Source organism: Crocodylus siamensis, chromosome 15 (assembly GCF_052110815.1).
Source record: "Crocodylus siamensis isolate JL-2025a chromosome 15, ASM5211081v1, whole genome shotgun sequence".
In the NCBI taxonomy this organism is placed as follows: domain Eukaryota; kingdom Metazoa; phylum Chordata; order Crocodylia; family Crocodylidae; genus Crocodylus; species Crocodylus siamensis.
The window spans coordinates 54,592,698-54,611,386 of NC_143409.1; the positions used below are offsets into that span (position 1 = coordinate 54,592,698).

General features: G+C 53.0%; 2 protein-coding genes across 3 annotated transcripts; both read right to left on the reverse strand.

Moving 5' to 3' along the window:
• Positions 1 to 522: 522 nt before the first annotated feature.
• LOC149852935 (class II histocompatibility antigen, M beta 1 chain-like) lies at positions 523 to 5,654 on the reverse strand. Of its 2 annotated transcripts, XM_090028859.1 has the most exons (6): positions 5,490 to 5,654; positions 4,185 to 4,466; positions 3,282 to 3,566; positions 2,743 to 2,856; positions 2,530 to 2,565; positions 523 to 1,367 (listed from the first exon to the last, which is right to left on the reverse strand). In XM_090028859.1, the coding sequence occupies exons 1-6, from the start codon at positions 5,536 to 5,538 to the stop codon at positions 1,357 to 1,359; spliced, it is 777 nt and encodes a 258-aa protein (XP_089884985.1). In that variant the 5' UTR covers positions 5,539 to 5,654; the 3' UTR covers positions 523 to 1,356. The 2 variants fall into 2 exon arrangements, with proteins under 2 accessions (XP_089884985.1, XP_089884986.1); XM_090028860.1 differs by lacking the exon at positions 2,743 to 2,856.
• Positions 5,655 to 6,722: 1,068 nt separating this feature from the next.
• Positions 6,723 to 10,803, reverse strand: LOC149852936 (class II histocompatibility antigen, M alpha chain). Its single transcript, XM_090028755.1, has 5 exons — positions 10,674 to 10,803; positions 9,194 to 9,451; positions 8,817 to 9,098; positions 7,390 to 7,518; positions 6,723 to 7,027 (listed from the first exon to the last, which is right to left on the reverse strand). The coding sequence occupies exons 1-5, from the start codon at positions 10,729 to 10,731 to the stop codon at positions 7,005 to 7,007; spliced, it is 750 nt and encodes a 249-aa protein (XP_089884881.1). The 5' UTR covers positions 10,732 to 10,803; the 3' UTR covers positions 6,723 to 7,004.
• Positions 10,804 to 18,689: the final 7,886 nt, after the last annotated feature.

Genomic DNA, 18,689 nt, shown 5'->3' on the forward strand with positions numbered 1-18,689 from the left:
GTGCGGTGGGTAGGAGCCAGGGCGCCTGGGTCCCGGCGCTTGTGGCTGCTGGATCTTCTCTCTGTGGCCGGCAGAGGTCCCAGCGCTGCCACCAATCGCCCCGGCAGAGCTGTTCTCACCGCCTGCCTGCAGGAGCGAGCTCCCAAACTGCCAGCCCCGTCTGTACGTCTGTCCCTCCTCATCCTGAACCCCACTAGGCCGGGGTTTCACTTCCCCCCCACACCTTCCCAATAACGTCGGTGACTCAGGGCTTGGAAATCCCCGCCCTGGTGCTGTTCTGGACCTGGCGTACCCACAGCTGCTGGGCTCAAGCTGGGAGCCCGGGCGCGTGGGTTTTCTCCAGGTCGGGGAGAGGAGGGGATGCGGGGGGCACAGAGCCAGGATGCCTGGGTCCCTGCCAAGCTCTGGGGGGCCTGGTGGGCGAGAGCACGGGGCCTTGAAATGCCAAGGCTGGAAGTGCGGAGCCCAGTTTCCACCTCCCCCAGTGCGTAGCCCACAGACAGACAGACATGGAGCCTGGGGAATAAGCCACCTTTTATTGACGGGCAGTTGGCAGGGGAGGAGATCTTGCTGTCCCCCCTGCCACATGTGCAGCACCCTGAAATACGTGCATGCTGCCAGGGGCCCAAATCCCCCCTTCCCTCCCGACTTCTGGGCCATGCTCCAGGGTCCTTTTGGTCCTTACGGGCTTCTGTCAGCCTGCGGGTATGCAGCAAAGGGATGGGGTGAGGGGAAGGGGGCAGGGTCTCTATTTGAGTCCCTATATTGCTACATGGGACTGCTGATCTGTACTGGCAGGTCAGGTCTGAGTCAGCGATGGGGCGCGGCTGAGAGGGTGCATGTCCAGCCTCCTCCATTGGCTGCAGTGATATACAGACCATTGGCTACACGAAGCTTGAGGGGTTGTGGACTGGGGTGGATCACAATTTGAGGCTTCTTGTCCATACAGGCCAGCCGGCCTTGAGGTGGAGACAACATTGAATCTCTATATCCCTCACAGACCCAGCTATCTATGGAGGCTGCGGGGCCTGGACAAGCTGGTGGACTCCAAGGCAGGTCATGAATTGGATGAATCCATCCCTGTATAGGCCCAGTATGTCTATGGCCTGTGGATATGGGATGGGGGACACTATTCTGGCACCCTCTGGTCATATAGAGGCCCCCAAAGGCTCCATGCAGGGAATGCCTGCCCATATGGGCTGGGGGCATCCGCTGGGGTGGATGTCTTGTAGCACCACTGTCCTGGGCTCAGGTCACGTAGTAGTGCCAGGATCAGGCACCAAGCACAGGGGCAGCACCAGGGTCTGCAGGTGACGGGAGAGTCCATGGGAGCCCCTGGGGCCTGGCGACCCAGTGTTAGATGTTGCCTAGAGGGGAAACGAGAGTGAGAAGGGGATGAGCGACCTGGAGGAAGGAGTCGGTGATGGGGGATGGATGGATGGATCATGGAAAGAATCATAGACATGAAGGGCTCGAAGGGACCTCAAAAGAGCATGGAGTCCAACCCCCCTGGTCTGGGCAGGAATACTGCTGAGATCAAAGGATCCCAGCAAGGCGTCTGTCCAGTCTCCTCTTGAAGGCTTCCAAGGTTAGGGACAGCACCACCTCCTTGGGAAGTCTAGTCCAGATCCTGGTCACCCTTACTGTAAAGTTTTTTCTTACATCCAACCTGAAACCATCCTTTAACAGCTTATGGCCATTGCTCTTTGTCCTCCCCTGGGGCGCACTAGTGAACAGTTTTTATTGCCCAGCTCCCCTATGTTCACCCACTATGTACTTATAGATGGCCACCAAGTCCCCCCTCAGTTGCCTCTTCCCAAGGCTGAACAGTCCCAGATCCCTTAATCTTTCTTTATAATGTATGTCCTACAGGGCCTTAACTATTTTTGTGGCCCTTCTCTGGACCCTTTTAAGAGTCTCTACATATTTTTGAAGTGTGGTGCCTAGAGCTGGACACAGGATGGATGGATGGATGGATGGATGGATGGATGGCCAGCTGGCTGTCCGGAGGGCTGGGGCTCAAGTATGGACAAAGGTGGATAGAGCGAGGGATGGTGGGCTGCAAAGTGTGTGCATAGGAAAGGAGTGATGAATGGATGGGCGGAGAGATGAATATGGGGGAGAGAGGCAGAAGGAGGGATGAATGGCTGGATGAAAGGCTGTGCACATGGGGAAGAACTGATGGATGGAAGGATGAGTGCATGGGGAAGGATGTGGGGGTGTCTGTACAGGGAGAGAGGGCTGGATGGGTGGATGTGTACTTGGAAGGGGAAGGAGGGTTGGATGGATGGATGGATGGATGGATGGATGGACAGACAGGAGGAGGAAGGAATGGAGGGGTGAGTGCATGGGGATGGATGGAAGCAGGCATGGCAGGAAGAAAGGATAAGTGCATGGGGATGGACAGAAGGAGGGGTGAGTGGATAGGAAGGATGGAGAAATGGAAGGAGGATGAGCTATGGAGGGGGTAAAGAGGGGAAGGGGGACACAGACAGCCAGACGGATGGATGGTTGGACAGTTGCACTCACCTCGGGGGTAGTTGTCTCCGGCCAGAGGAGTGTAGCCTGCAGGAGGGGAGGCAGGAGGTTAGGCAGGGTTCAGCCCTCACGGCCCCCCCGCTTCCCTCACCCTGGACCCCCCAATACTGTTCCCATCTTCCCCAGGGGGCACAGACTCTAGTCAAGCTTCCCCCAGCCCCAGGGACTACCACCCCCGCCCCAGATACGGGCCCCGGTGCTCACCATGGCGGGCAGGGGCCCTCCACCAGCACAAGGCGCCGGCTACGAAGACCAGGAGCCCCAGGAGCAGCACCGCGGCCGCCGAGCCCCACAGCACCTGCTCCGATGGCCCAGGGCCTGTCGGGAAGGGGGGCAATCAGGGGAGCTTGCTGCAAGCCCTGCTCCTCCCCCCTGCCCGCAGGCATCTCAGAGCCCCTCCCCATTTGTTTCTGGGCCCCCTTCCCCCCTCTACCACCCTCTTCCACCTTGTGCCTCTGGGCCCACCTCTGCCCCCTTCCTCCATGCATTGAAGCCCCTTTCCCCATGCCTCCAGGTCCCCCTCCCTCTCTATCCCCCTTATTCCCCATGCCTCCAGGTCTCCTTCTTCTTCCCTTTCCCCCCATGCACCTAGACCCCCTCTTCTACCCCCTTCCCTCTCCATGCTCCCAGGTGCCTTCCGCCCCTCTAGGTCTAGGTCTCCCCACTTCCCCCCTGTCTGTCTGGGTCCTGCCCCCCGTACCCTTGCCCCTGCCTGCCCCAGCCCCCCCCAGCATGGGGCTTACTCCACTGGCGCAGCAGGGGCTCAGACAGGCTAGCGTGCTTCACTTCGCAGGTGTAGGTGTCTCCAGGCTTCAGGTACACGGGCAGGATCAGGGTGGTCTGGTAGGTCCAGTCGCCACGGGGCACGGTGGCCGTGGGACCCGTCTCGTTGGTGTCCACCGGGCGCCCGTTGCGCAGCCACGACACCTGCACGCTCGCCGGGTAGAAGTCCCAGACGAAGCAGGCCAGCCGCGTGGGTGCCAGCCGGCTCTGCTTGGGCAGCGCTGCCACGCGCACCTGGGGCGGGCCTGCAGTGGGGGGCACAGCGGCATGGGTGAGGGTGGCAGCTGCTCCTCAGCATCCCCTGGGCCCACCCACGGGCTCCTCTACCCTGGTGTCTGCTCTCCTCCTCCTCCTTATCCATCCACAGGCCCCTCCACCCCAGCGCCTGCTCTCTTCATCCCCCAGACCCACCCACACGCCCCTCTACCCTGGTGCCTCATCCCCCTCGGCTCCACCCATGTGTCCCTATACCCCAGTGTCTGGTCTCCTTGTCTTTCAGATCCACCCGCAGGTCCCTGTACCTTGGCACCCGGACTTCTCATCCCCCTGGACTCCACCCATGCGCCCCTCTCCCCTGTCTTCTGGGCTCTTTCTCCTTCCAGACCTACCCATGGGCCCCTTTACCCCTTCAACTGCTGTTCTCTTCCCCCTGCTCCACCCATGGTCCCCTCTACCCCAGCATCAGGTCTCCTCATCCCCCAGACCCACCCAGGAGCTCCTCTGTCCCAACGTCTGGTCTTCTCACCCCCCCAGACCCATCCATGGGCCCTTCCACCCTGATGTCCTGTCTCCTTGTCCTCACATGGACCCCTCTACCCCAGCGTCCCGCCTCCTTGTTCCTGCCGCCCCGTGGTCCCACGCACGTCTCCGGAGCGCTGTCTGGTTCCACAGCCCGCGGATCTGGTCCTGGCAGCCCTGTTGCTTGCTGGCGGCCAGGTGGATCAATGTGCTGTTCTTATTGAGGGCGCTGGCAATGCTGTTGGACTGCGGTTGCAGCAGCCCATTGTCACAACCATAGAAGAGGCGGCTGCTGGAGTCGTAGCACACCAGCGGGTTCTTGTTGAAGGTCAGGTAGACGTCCGCCGCCAGCACTGACCCATTGGCAGCCACTGGGCACTGGGTCACTAGATGCATCATGAAGCCACCTGCAGGGGTGGCATGGGGCACATGTCAATGAGGCTGTGCCAGGGTTACCACCCCCTCCACACACATACACAGTCCAGCTTAGGGGAGTTAAACCCCACGTACACACAGACGCAGCTCCTCCAGTATTATAGCTGGGGTTACTCTGCCCCACACACAGACATGGACCTCCTGAGGTTATAGCTGGAGATAAACCCCCTCCACACACAGACATACACAGATGGACACAGCCTACCCTGGGTTACTGCTGGGGTTAAACTCTATCCACACACAGACACAAGCATGCACACACAGAGGTGGTCAGTCCACCCTGGGCTTGTCACTGGGACTGAAACCCCTCCACACACGGACACAGGCCCTGCAGGGTTATACAGGGAGTTACAGTCCCTCCACACATAGATATAGTCCCCCTGGGGTTATAGCTGGGGTGAGATGCCCTCAACGCATGGACAAAGCCCCCCCCAAAGTTATAGGTGAGGTTACCTCTCTCCATCTACACACAGACAGCGTCTCCCTTGGGTTACAGCTGGGATTTACACCCCCAGACACAGCCCCCTGGGGTTATAGATGGGGTTACACACTGACCATGCACAGATATGACTTTTGCAGGGTTATACAGGGTGTTATGCCTGCCTACATGCAGCCCCAGCCAGCTGGGGTTGTAGCTGAGGTTAAAGCTCCCCTGCATGCAAACAAGCCCCCCACTCCCTGGGTTATCTCTTGAGATACACCCCATCCACACACAGACAGGCCCATGCCCAGGGTTATACCTGGGGTTAGACCCCATCCACACACAGACACAGTCATTGCTGGGCTATACAGGAGGTCAAACTCCCTCCTCATCTGACACACCCCACCCACGTGTGGCCCCCTGCTCCTCCTGGGGGCTACTCACCTCCTGCCCCACCGACAGCATCACCTGTGGCTGCCATTGCCTGCGGGGTCTCAGACGCCTCCCAGACCAAGCCCCCCAGGGAGGTGCGGTACAGGCCCCCCTCCTCAGCTGCACAGCCAAAGCCTCTCACCTGCTCCGTGGCAGCTCAGCCCTGCCAGCAGCAGCCACAGCACCTGCATCCTGGCTTGGGGGGAGAGATCCCAGGCTCTTCAGGGTGCAGTCCCCGCAAGATCCCCTCCTCTGCAGCAACCCCCTCAGCAGGATCCCTGCCCCTGCCCCTGAGTCTGCCTCTGTCTGCCCGGGTGTCTCCCAGTGCCTGCACCCCAGACTTTACTGCTCACCAACCCATCACCCAATAGCAGCAGGTGCAGCCCAGCGCATCATCAGTTACTGGGTAAAGCCGGCTAAGCCCAGGCCTCAACAGGGAAATGGACTCAGGGCAGGTGCCTGCCGGATGTTAGGACGTAGCAGAAGTTCTTGGGGGTCTTTCCCAGGCACCAGAGCTAGGCCCTCATGGGGCTTGGCCTGCCTCGGGGGTGGGTATTTTCCCAGCAGCCCCTGGGGCATCTAGGGAGCCCCCCCCCACCTGTGACAGTCAGTTAAGGGATTTGACCGGGTCATGGGGGGGAGTCAGTGGCAAAGTCATGGTGGGGATCTATGGTTCCTGAAGGGCAAAGGAGGCTCTACCCTCTCCCTTCCCCATCCCCCCACTCCAGGTTTGACAAGCTCCTTTGCAATTATGCAGAGTGGATCATTAAGCAATTTACATACAGAATTCCCTCCCTCCCCCCCCATATCCTTGCAGTGTCTTCCTGGCCCTAACTGGGGCACAGGGTAGTGATGGAGGTGGGCTGGTAGGTCCCTGCGGAGGTCTCTCTGGCCTTGGCCCCATCTCTCCCACCCTCCCCCACTCTAGATATTACTTTACTTCCCTAAGCTGAAATCACAGGCCCTGCAGCTTCCCCATTCCTGGCCCCTGATGTCGGGGTGGGGGGGGGGAGGGGGGACAGTGGAGGTGAAATCAGCTTGCTGAAAGCAGGACCCGCAGTTCCCCTTGGGTGTGATGGTGTCATGGCAAGCGGGGGGCTGGAATAGCAGCCTGTCCCCTCCCAGGGCCACCTGGAACAGCGTTATTGTTCCCCTCTGGGTCATGAGTTGTTCAGGCCTTAGCCTAGTTTGCAGTGTAGCAGTGCCCCCACACCCAGGGAGCTGGGTAACCACAGAGTCTGCACTTCCCCCTCGGTGGGTGGCTAAGTCTCCGGGGGGGAGAGAAGAAAACAGCCACAAAGCCCAGAGGTCCTCCAAGGTGGGTGGCTGAGTCTGGGGGGGAGGGGAACACCCAGGTGAAGAAGACCCACAGAGCTCCAGAAAATAGACCTTTACTGTCACGGGGACAAGACAAGGCACAGATGTGCTGGGGCTGGGGGTGAGCCCAGCCAGGCAGGAGGGGATGGGGGCGCCTTTCCCGGTCCTCATTGAGGAAGTAGAGCCAGACACCATCTCCTCAGCAATCGCTGGGTTTCTGCAGCAGGCAGCGAATGAGTCTAGTCTCAGGTCCCCGCTGCTGGCCCAGAGGTCCTAAAGGTGGGGGAGTCAGGATGGGTGGGGGGGATCTGGGTCTTCTCATGGCAGGTTGGGTCGGTCGTTACCAGCTGCTTTGAGCTTCACCTAAGGGAAAAGAGGTAAAAGAGATGCAGGGGGGAGAACCTCCACTCCCCTCCCAGAGCTGGGAAAGAGCCCAGGCATCTGGGCTTCCCGAGCTCTTGGGGCCAACCCACTGGACCCCAATCCCCTCACAGAGCTGGGAAAGAACTGGCTCCCAGCACCTCCCTGCTCTAACGCCCCCCAAAGACTTCAGTCTCTTTCCAGAGCTGGGAGAGAACCCAGGTGTCCTGGCGCCCAGCCCTGCTTTCCCCCACCCCAGACCCTCCATCTCCTCCCAGAGCTGGCCAGGCAACCTGGCTTCATCCCTCATTCCCCTCCCTGCCACCCTTCTCGGGGGGAGGTAGAGTCCAGGTGACAGGGGGCACCTTGGTTGCGGAGCCGGCGGGACAGGACGAGAAGGACAACCCCTGCAACCAAAAGGACGATGCCCAGGGCGATCGCGGTGTAACAGATAGAGGTCTCCAGCAGCTTGGACGGGATGGGGTCCTGGGGCACTGGTAAGAACAAACTGGATGAGACAGGGGAGGGATAGGGGCAGGGGGTGGTCTCTGTGCATGGGCAGATTTCAGGGGGCAGATGGCATCTCCCTGGGCTGCTCCTGCCTCGGGCAGGGGGTTGAACTAGGTGTGACCTCTGCAGGTCCCTTCCAGCCTGGCTTCTCTAGGATATAACTCAGCACGTGTTTTTCTCCAGTTGAAGAGAAAGCAGAAGTGTTACTCACAGACTCTGGCTCTAGTGCTATAGGATTCAGTTTGAGATCAAACCCAGAACAAACGTGTCTAGTGGAATGGGCACAAATTTACTACATTCTGCATTAAACTTTAAAATGAACCACAACAAACTGAGCAAAAAATAGTCAAAAGGGTCAAAAAATATTGTCTCGTTTAGTCCTGTAGTCATGACGGTCCTATGCATGTCTTTTGGGCCCCTGCCACGAGTTAGATATATTACGCAAATCACTGGTGAATCGCTCATTAAATTTAGACCAGCCACATTTGCAAAGTGAAACCGGGCACATGGGCAAAGTAATGACTGCACAATTAATTGGTCTATTGCACAATAAATTTAGACTGGCCATGTATGCAAAGTAATTATCAGGCAATGAATGGACAATTGCGCAATAAATGGAGATTCATCACATGGGGAAAATATTGATCATGTGATTCACTGGTCAATTGTGCAATAAATGTAGACTGGCCACACATGAAAAATAATGATCATGTTATGAAAATGTCCATCGAGCTATAAAAAGAGCCAACCAGCTACCAAGTTAGTGCCTGAAAACATGTAATAACTTCATAGCTGGTTTCTCTTTGGCTTTCATTTGAACATGTGGCCTGTCTTCAAGTTCCTAAAACAAAATCTCACTTTCTTGAGCCTCTAGACAGTGCCCCCAGCACTTCATTGAAAGTCATGATTACACCTGAGTAAACCTGACCACACCAGAGTGAAGGCTGTTTAAGCTACAGCTATAAACCAGCCTGCTGGGATGTGGAATGGAAGAGAGATATGGCCAGCAAGGGCTAACAGACAGCCAGGCTGCAGCAGACTGGGTATTTGGAATAGCAGAATATCAAGGGGAGAGGGAAGTTAACGCCTGTGGAGTGAAGAGATTAACAGGAATTGGGGAATTTATAATAAACCATGAAGTCCATCAAGTCCCCCATTGCTGCTTGCATTAAAACACTGGAATAGAAAACAACCGGGGCAGTTGGTTTATATTCAGGGTAGACCAGGAGTCAAAGTGGGGTGTAATCATATCACCTCCCCACCCCGTCTTTCCCAGCCTTACCCCAGAAGGTGAGGGTGGAGAAGCTCTCTCGCTGTCGAGTGATGTTGCAGGCATAGATGTCGCCCTCGTACGGTGTGAAGGGCAGTGTTGAGTACACTGTTAAGGCCAGGTCCTCATTGATGTTGTAGGGCATGGTGTTGACCCCTTGAGTCACTGGCACCCCATTGTGCTGCCACGACACTGCCACCGAGGCTGGGAAAATGTTGCCCACTTGGCAGATCAGCGTGTTGGGCTTTCCCAGTTCCAGTGGCTCTGCTGTGAAGATGTTGGCCATGGGGATGCCTGGAGAAGAGGGAGAGAGACCCGGGAGAAAGCAGTGAGTGGGGCAGGGACACTGGGGCGGGGAACAGGGTGGTGAAGCAGGTATGGGGGGGTACCTTTTGCCTCTGGCAGGAAACCCTGGGCTATTTTGGAGATGCCACGGAGGAGGTCCTTGCACAGGCCAGCCTCAACGGCGATCTGGGCAGGGGGTGGCTGGGCAGCGGTGCGGGGGGCGAAGTCAGGCAGTCGCGGCAACCAGTGTGCATTGGGGAAGTCAAACCAGAAGAGCTGGTCCTCATCGAAGGTGTCGGCCCGACCCAGGCTGGGGGAATCTGGCTGGCAGAACAGCACCTGAGACAGTAGGTGGGGCATTTCTGTGGGGGAGGGGAAGGGGTCAGCGTCTGGTATGCATCCCGGAGCACCTGTCCTGGGGGCACATGTGTGGGTACATGCATGTGTATGCCAGGCATGGCCACATGTGAACACGTGCACACATGCAAGATGTGCATGCACCAGTACGCACACTTGCCACATGCATACATGAAAGCATGCATGCATGCACATGCACACACACATCAAGCATGTGCACACATCAGCATGCACACACACAGAGCAGGTGTGAACACATGCATGTGCACCCACTAGGCACATACATACGTGAACATGCATGCCAGGCACATGCAACACATGAATAAGCACTCATGCATGCCACACACACTAGGTATGTGTGTATGTGGATATGCATGAACCCAGTGCATGCACATGTAAAGACACAAATATACACCAAGCATGTGCACAAATGAATATGCATCTCCCCAGGCATGTACACACACACATACACATGCACAGAGCAGACATGTACATCAAGGTGTGTGTGCAGCAGGATTTTGTGTGCACAGATACATGCACACATACACACATGAACCCAGGGGCAGGGGATTTGGCTGGCAGAACACACATGGCATAGGAGTTAGGCCAAAGGGCACCCACCTGACATACTACACATGCCCTTGCAGACACACTTGGGCACACAATGCATGCGCCAGCCTGCTGTGCTAATATACACATCCCAAGTACACACACACACACACAGGTACATACATGCAGTCCCTTTGCACACACAATCCTCCAGACTCACACATACAGTCCCTGCTCTACACACACAGTTCTTCCTCTTCTACACACATTCCCTCCCTTTCTCTCTCTCTCACACACACACAATCCCTGTGTACACAATCGCACACAATCTCCATGCACCCGGTCACGCATAGACACACAATCCCCTGGTATGCACCCTCTCTCTTTCACACACACACACTCAACCCCTTCCCACAAGCACACAATCATACACCACTTCAGTACATGCTGCCGCATCCAGCTTGTTTTCACCCTCACCCGTGACCTTTTTGCACACACACATGCAACCCCTTTGTACACACACACAACCCCTTTGCACACATGCACATGACCTCTCTGCACATGCACGGTAACCCCTTTGCATGCCCTCTTGGCCCACACTGTCTCCCAGCCCCCGTGCACACCCCACCCCCTAAACCGTGCGCAGGTGACCCCCCTTCCACCCCCACCCCCTCCTACCGTCTCGTGCTGCTGCCCCCCATAGCAGCACCATGGCCAGCAGCCCCCAGCCCCACATCCTCCTCCGGGGCCCTGATCTCGATCCCTGTGCTCTGGGGCCAGCCCAGCGAGCCAAGCCCTACTCTCTTTCCCTCCAGCCAATGGCGGGGCCCTGTTGCATCCTGTCACTTGTTACTGGGGAGGGGCTCCCGGCAGAGAGCCACAGGGCACTGATGAGCTCTAGGGCTGTAGAGCATGGGTAGGTCCCCTGAGTCCCCCTGGCCTGATCACTGGCATGGCATTGGTGGGGACATGTCTCATGGTCCCACATCCTCTCACCCCCACCCCTCACCTGGAGCAAAACCTTTCAGCCACTGTATTGCTCCATGACTAGTTTGTACAGTGCCATGTGCAGGGTCTCAATGTCCCAACGGGGCCGCCAAAAATCAGGGAGATGGATAGGCTGTGGAGGCACCTGCCCATCTGGGTCAGGGGAGGAAGTGTGACCCCGAAAGCTCTTGAGCAACCCCAGATTCAGTGCCCACTGGGATGATTATCCTGGGATAACTCATGGGGCCTTTAAAATTTATACCCCATGGTCTTAATTTGGAATAGCTTCCCCATGGAGGCCAGGACCTTGAGGATGGGGAAAATGAGGCAGAAAGGGTGATGGGGCAAAGTGCATCAACTGAGGCCAAGCAAGAGGTCCAAGTCTCCCCCACCCCCAGGGCCACCCCAGTGCTCTACCCACCGTCCTCCACTGCCGTGCTGGAAAGCAGGTGGTGCTCTGTTGGGGTCTCTCTGGGCCACCTGACCCGCAGAGTTAGGGAATCTTTCCCCCTTCGCTCCCTATCCCATAAACACCTGGAGACAGCGGGTTTTCCTGCTTGTTGGGGGCTGAAGCAGGAAAGAGGTGTTGGAGGTAGCTAGTGGTTCATGAGCCACCTGGCTTCAAAGCCCCTGCTACTGGAGTGGGGCCTGAGCTCATCTGTCCTGCTCTACCCATCTGGCAGCCTTAGCGGGCAGGGCATGCTGGGAAGGGGGCTCCCACTTGCCCTTCCCAAAGCTGTCTAGAAAGGAATTAAAGACCTCAGAGCACTGGGAAAGGACTGCATTGACTCCAAGCGTGCCCAATTCTTTGTGCCTTTATTTACAGGGGTTGCTGATTCTCCATGGACTCCTTCATTTACTCCCACAAGTTCCTGATTTCCAACTAGTCTGCATTTAGTTCCAAGAAATCCCAATTTTCCAGGGATTCTGCATTTCTCTCCGTTACTTTCCTGTGAGTGATTTTTCCATCTTAAAAGAACTACTGTATATTCATTATGCATGGGTAGCTAGATCTCAGCAGAAGGTTTTGGACAACTGGGTAGCAGGTATTAATTAACCCACTGAGAGCATTTGTGATTATTCTGTAGCTGAGGAGTCGGGCTTAATTATCGAGAAGCTAAGGCACCACTGGTCCTTTCAGTTAATTGTTCAGTGTAAATGATTTCTCTTAATTGTAAACCAATTGCGAGGTTAAAATAGCTTTATTTATCCAAAGGAGGGCTGATCTTCATGATTAATTATCCTGATCATAATTATTGTAAAGAGTCTCCCCAGGTAGGAACAAAACCTCAAAGATGCCGTTTAGTGGATTATTTTCTGTTGTAATCTTGAAAGTAAATGAAAACAAGTTAGGGCCTCTTTAATATTGAATGCCTGTGTTTGTAAGAGGTTCCTCCAATCCACTTGAAAGGTTAATTCAGATTAGCTGTCCTGTGTAAGCCCAATGCTGCTGGCAGGTCCACTGAATTCAATAAGACCCCCTGCTCGCTTTTAGTGAGGCACAATTTGCTGTGCTTTGCAGAACTGGAAATGCCATTCATTAGACAGACAGACAGACGGCACCCTAAGCAGAAGGAAGTGGCAGTTATAAGGCATAAATGTATACAATTGGAAACCAGTGAATTGAAGTTAGAAGCAGAGACTTGTAGAAAAGTGATAAGGGAAGGGAAAGGACAAGAAAAGAAGTCTATCGGCAGCAGAGGAAAGGAGAGTTATAAAAGGGCTTTATTTAAGTATGTTGGAGGGTGCAGGGGGGAAGGAATCCTACCCATGGCATTGGTTCATTGTTAAGTGAAACTGGTGGAAATTTGTTAACGGTAAGACAGAAAAGGAAGAAAACATTCACTAAATGTTTCTGTTCTGTATTCAGGAGAAAAACCAGATGATGCAACACAATGGTGGGACTATGTGGATGGACACTTTCCATCCTAACAATAACATTGGGAGGATGTTAAAAGCTCAGGTGCTTTCTTCAATCAGCAGGTCCAGCTAATGCAGACACAAGAGTTGCAAAAGAGCTGGCCAAGGTGCTCTCTGGACTGGAAAGGCTGACTTTCTTTTAAGTGCTGGAGTACCAAGGAATCCCAGAGGACTGGAAGAAAGCCAGTAAGTCAATATTTACAAATGGGAAAAGGGACAAAACAGGTAATCATTAGCCTATCAGCGTGCTGTGGGTGAGGTAAGACTCATTAATAGTAATGAGGTGAAATCAGCAAAATCATTAATGCCAGTTGACATGAGCTTATGGAAAACAGATCTGCTCGAACTGACTTGATATCATTCTTTTTATTTTTTTATAGGATGACGTGAAGAGTTTGGCTGGAAGAGATAACTCTGGTATGATACAGTCCACACTGCAACTAAAGAGCTCTTTGGTTCAGTAGCTGTCTGGTCCTGAAACTGTTGAGACCCTGGCTAAGTTCGGGAGGAGGTAAAAGCAGAAATGAAAGTTGGGGAAAATAAAATCAGACACTAAATATGGCAGGTGTCTCCATAGCGAGGACAGAGGTAGTCAGCAACCAGGCACCTTAGAGACTAACTGGTTCAGAGGGGCACGAGCTTCCGTACGCTGTGCCTCTGGCCCTGACTCTGTGCTCTGAATGCCTGGCTTGGACCCTCCTTCTTGCTCCTGCTCCTGTGCTGGACCCCCTGGCCTGGATCAACTGCTTGCCCTGACAACAATCTTGTCTCAAATCTCAGCCTATTGTTCTGGACGTGGCTTTAACTTTGGCTTGCACTCCAGTGAACTTCCGATTGCATGGGAGCCACTTGGACTGAGCTCCCTTGCCCTAGTCAGTGCTTATAGTCCCAGACATGGCCAGTCTCAGGAAACTCACTATGCTCCACAGAGGGGCATTTGGGTGAAATTCTGCAGCTTGGGTGACACCAGAGGTTGGAAGAGACGACTCTGTGACATCAACCAGACCTTAAACAATGAAATTAGCACTTCGGGCTTCAGCTCAGAGTCCTGGAATTGGGGTCTGCAATCCCTGGCTTACAGGAAGCTGAGGAAAAGGTTTATCATGGAAAAGTTGGGCTGGAAGGGACCTCACAAGGTCACCTCTAGCCTAGCCTCCTGCACGGGGCACAATCACCCCTGACTAAACCACCCCGTCTGTCTAACCTGCCCTTGAAAGTTGCCAAGGATGGAGACTCCACCACATCGCTAGACCGGCTGTTCCAATGCTCCACTGGCCTCATAATCAGAAAGCTCCTCCTCATCTCCAGCCTCAGTTTCCCCTGCTGCATCTGGAGGCCGTTATTCCTAATCCTGTTCCCTTTGGTCACAGAGAGAAACTCATCTCTATCCACTCTGTCACCACCCTTCAGCGATTGGAAGGCTGTGGTCAAATCCCCCCTCAGCCTTCTCTTCTGTAGGGGAAATAACCCTCGTTCTTTTCAGAGAGCAAGCACGGTTGCTGACCATAGTGCATTCTGCTTGGTATTTCTGCCCACTGGCCTGTGAAGATCAGGGACTTCTGTCTCAGAAGAAAAACAAGTCATATCATTGACTAACTGGTTGCAGAAGTATTTCCCTCTTGCGGCTTCCTGATTCTGATTGCATATCTCTTACTGCCATGTTGTGCTGGGAGCTGCTCGTGGAGAATCTGAGTTCTGTACTCTGCTGGGGAAAGCCTGTAGTAGAGCTGAAACATGTGCAGATGCTTCTCTGGATGGTCCAGAAAGAGTTCCACTAACTGGAAAAGGAAGTTAGCTGAACCCAGAGCGGAAATTGGGAGGAACTTCCTTTTTTTAACAGTATGGGTGGGGAGGGGGTTAAGCATCAGTATGTAGTTTGAGATGTGATGAACTCTCCGTCTACCCAAGTGTATAAATTAAGGGTGCTCATTTCTGGAGAAGAGATGCTTTAGGGCCCTGTCATGCACCCAAATGCAATCTGGATAGAAACCAGCTATAAAGTTGTTACACATTTTCAAGCACTAACCTGGTAGCTGGTTAGCTCTTTTTATAGCTGGATGGACACTTTTATGGCATGATGATTACTTTGCATGTGCAGCCAGTCTAAATGTATTGCATGATTAACCCGTTAATTGCACGATAATTACTTTACCCATGTGGCTGGTCTAAATTTGTTAAGCAATTAACTGGTGCAATTAATTAATTGCATGATCGTTACTTTGCACAGACAGCCGGTCCGAATGTTTTGTGCCATTAACTAGTTAACTGCGTAATATATGTAATGTATGGCAGGGGCCTTTCGACCCTCTCAGAAAATGCCAGCTCAACTCTTCACTTTCACTTGTTTTTACGATGACAGGCTGAGAGCCATGGGTCTCTTTAGCCTGGAAAAGCGCAGGCTCAGGGGTGATCTGATGGCCACCTATAAGTTTATCGGGGTGACCACCAGGATCTGGGGGAATGTTTGTTCACCAGAGCGCCCCACGGGGTGACGAGGTCGAACGGTCACAAACTCCTGCAAGACCGTTTCAGGCTGGACATAAGGAAGAATTTCTTTCCTGTCCGAGCCCCCAAGGTCTGGAACAGTCTGCCAGCGGAGGTGGTTCAAGCACCTACACTGAACACCTTCAAGAGTAAATTGGATGCTTATCTTGCTGGGATCCTATGACCCCAGCTGACTTCCTGCTCTTTGGGCAGGGGGCTGGACTCGATGATCTCCCGAGGTCCCTTCCAGCCCTAATGTCTATGAAATCTATGAAATAAATGCTAGAGCAATTAATTTTTCTGTTGCAAAAGAGAGATGAGAACAGGTCAGAATACTTTTGGACGCTGGGGATTCCTTTCTGAAATCTCTGGGTTGATCTTCTGAATTGTCTGTTGGTGTTTCAACTAATATTGTGCAGCATCTTTAAAGGGATCTCACAGGGTCCCACAGTCCTGGCTGAGAATCACTGAACTAGATAAGGGTTCCCTTTGGCTTCAAAATCTGTGACTCTAGTGTCGGGCAGACACAGACATTTGTGGCTTGTGTCCTGGCACAGATGCTGTATGGAACTAGTGGGGATGCTTGGAGTAAATTCCTAGCTCCTGGAGTCATGCCATTGAGTGAAGCTCTCTCTTTTATTTGTTTATTATTTTTGCTAATCCTAATGATTGCAGGGAACCTTGCGATGCCCTAACAGGTCACTAGGAAAGCAAAGAAAAGGAAAGCCTGCGTTGGTTATGCAAATCTTGTGGTTTTTACACCAGCCTTATTATTTTTGAGGCATGACTTGTGATTTGTGATGGGGAGGTGCTGCTGATACCAGAAATATTCATCTCCAAGCCTTGTAGTGGAGCTTTTAGGATAATCCCACTAGAAGAAACAGCATTTAAATCCACAGACTTCCTGTCCCATCCCTGAGTCATCATCGTTTAAAGCTTTGGGGCATGTCTATACTAGCCTTGACAAAGCTGTTTAACACTTGAATTAAACAGCAGTCAACTAATTGGGACAGCCTGGGGGAGGAGAAGGAGAATAATGGGGTGGGGGGGCAATAGGGAAATCCCACAGGAGAGTTTCTGCATTTCAGGATAGGTGAAAGGTTTTAACACTGCACTCTTAGACTTGAGGCCTGAACAATTAGCATCTGGGTTGAGCTGCCACCTCACTTCAGTGCATGAGGTTCTTCTTTCAGGATTGCTGCCGGGGGCAGCAGTAAGGGAGGGAGGTTGTGCTGTTTTTGTGCATGAAGTCAAATGTTGAACTCTAATTGTTAAATCAAATGTTAGAAGCATTAAGGAGGGAGTAAAACATCTTGCAAAGGGCCCCATGGCCTCTAACTGGTTTGGTTTGGTATATTTCTGCATTTATTTGTATTTTGAAGCTCCTTGTTTTTTTTTCCAAGCTTGGTCCTAAACCTGTTCGGCCCGAGGCTCAGGAAGGGGTGAGGGCTCAGTGCTTTGAGCATTGGGCCTTGTTTTCAAATGTGAAACTGCATTCATTTTGCAATGCATAACAGCCCCTTGCATTACTTAGTACTTGTGTTATTTAAACACTTTTTTTTCATTGCACGTTGCATATGGCATTAAACTAGAAACTGTCCTATTGCATTATTTCAAGGTAGCCTGTGGAACTGTGCTGTCTGGCCTGCGGGGCTCCTAGAGGAGCCACGAATTTGGGGGCAGGGTGAGCTGGTTCTGAAATCCAGGGTCTGGAGTTCTGCGGGAGATGTTTTTGCCCACTGGGATCCAGCCTATGAGAAGCCCTGCAGTCTAGATATGGCTGGGGGGAGAGGAGGGGGACTGGCTGAGGTAGACCCCGCTGTTTTATTTCACTGGTCTGTGCATGGGAGCCAATAGCTTGGCATTATTTCTCAAGAGAGAGGTGCTCTAGTTCCTCATGCATTTGATTTCCAGTCCTTTCACAGTATCTGATGGAAGTGAGCTCATGAACACTTGTGCTAATAGACAGATTTGTGCATATATACATATGTATATATGTACAGATTTGCACGTTAGAAGGACTGCCTATAGATCTGCACTTTCTAGGCTAACCAAAGAGTTATTGATAATTATTTATGCATATTTACACACACATATTTAAATATGAACCTTTACTGATGTGTAAAGATTAGTATATGCATCTTTATTTGTATATAAATCAATTCACATATTAAATCTTTATTGATAGATTAATATATGAATCTTGATTTATGTACAAATATATTCATGTATCTTCATTAATGTATAAATCTTTATACATGTTTTTATATATAAACCTTTACTAATATATATTTATATACAAATACATCTTTTTATCTATATAGCCATATAGATAGATAGAAAGAAGAGAAGAATGCAGACTACATATGTACCTTACAGGCTAACCAAAGTATATCTATTCTCTCCCAGAGAAGCAGTGCTGTGTGATGCTCTGCCCTGCACTTGGCCTTGCAGAGATTATTTACAGAACCGGGGCCTATGGGTCTGAGCCTGCAAAACACAGACTTGGGCTAACACCAGTGCTGTTCCACTGATCTCTGAGGGGCCAGTGGAGCCCTCGCTCAGCAGTCGGCGGCTGGAAATAGTTCTGCTCAGCCTTTCTCTTGCAGCCGTGTGGCTGACAGGAAGCCCTTTTGCGTCAGCCTTGTTTTGGCTTTGCTTTATGTCACTGCATTTTGCAGAGCATCTGATGGGTGCGGAGCCCAGGACTTTAATTTGCACTACACCTGAGAGCAAAGGCAGCCTTCTCTCGGGGTGGTAACGAGCCCTGCACCGCTGCCCATCATAGCACGGCCTTCCTGCTTTGTAACCTAGCTGTCTGCGCTGACAGCTGCCTAGCAGGGCTTGTTCTTCAGCATCCTGACTCCCCCCCTCCTAAACCTTGCCGGCAAGGCCTTGATCTCTAGCTTCCTGACTCTCCCCCTTCTAACCGCTGGGTCTTGCTCTTCTACACCCCTACTCTCCCCCCACGCCTTGCAGCCTATGATGCTGCATCACAGTATTTTAAGGCCTGCTCCTCCTTGCTGCGCCTGTGGGATTTCTGGCCCTGCATTCTTGCGCGCGTGCTCGCCGCAGACCTGCCCACTGCTTTATTCATGCCTTTGGCACGGCTCTTGAGCTTCTATTTCAGCTCTCCCTCCTGCTGCAGCATGGCTCAGAGCTGCAGCACCCGCCCCTCCCAGCCACCCACGGGCTAAAAACCTCTCCCTCCGTCACTGCAACACCCCCGCCTCGCACTGCATCCCCCTCAGCTCTGCCTTTCCATCAAATAGGGACAATTATAATATCCTCGCCCTGCGCTGC

Coding starts and splice junctions, on each gene's coding strand:
- LOC149852935 (XM_090028859.1), bottom strand. CDS start 5,538: ATGCAGGTGCTGTGGCTGCTGCTGGCAGGGCTGAGCTGCCACGGAGCA. Junction 4,467..5,489: donor GCTGAGCTGCCACGGAGCAG/GTGAGAGGCTTT, acceptor CCACCCCTGCAG/GTGGCTTCATGATGCATCTA. Junction 2,857..3,281: donor GCCCCTGCTGCGCCAGTGGA/GTAAGCCCCATG, acceptor CCTTCCCGACAG/GCCCTGGGCCATCGGAGCAG.
- LOC149852936 (XM_090028755.1), bottom strand. CDS start 10,731: ATGTGGGGCTGGGGGCTGCTGGCCATGGTGCTGCTATGGGGGGCAGCA. Junction 9,452..10,673: donor GGGGGCAGCAGCACGAGACG/GTAGGAGGGGGT, acceptor CCTCCCCCACAG/AAATGCCCCACCTACTGTCT. Junction 7,519..8,816: donor CTCCACCCTCACCTTCTGGG/GTAAGGCTGGGA, acceptor TGTTCTTACCAG/TGCCCCAGGACCCCATCCCG.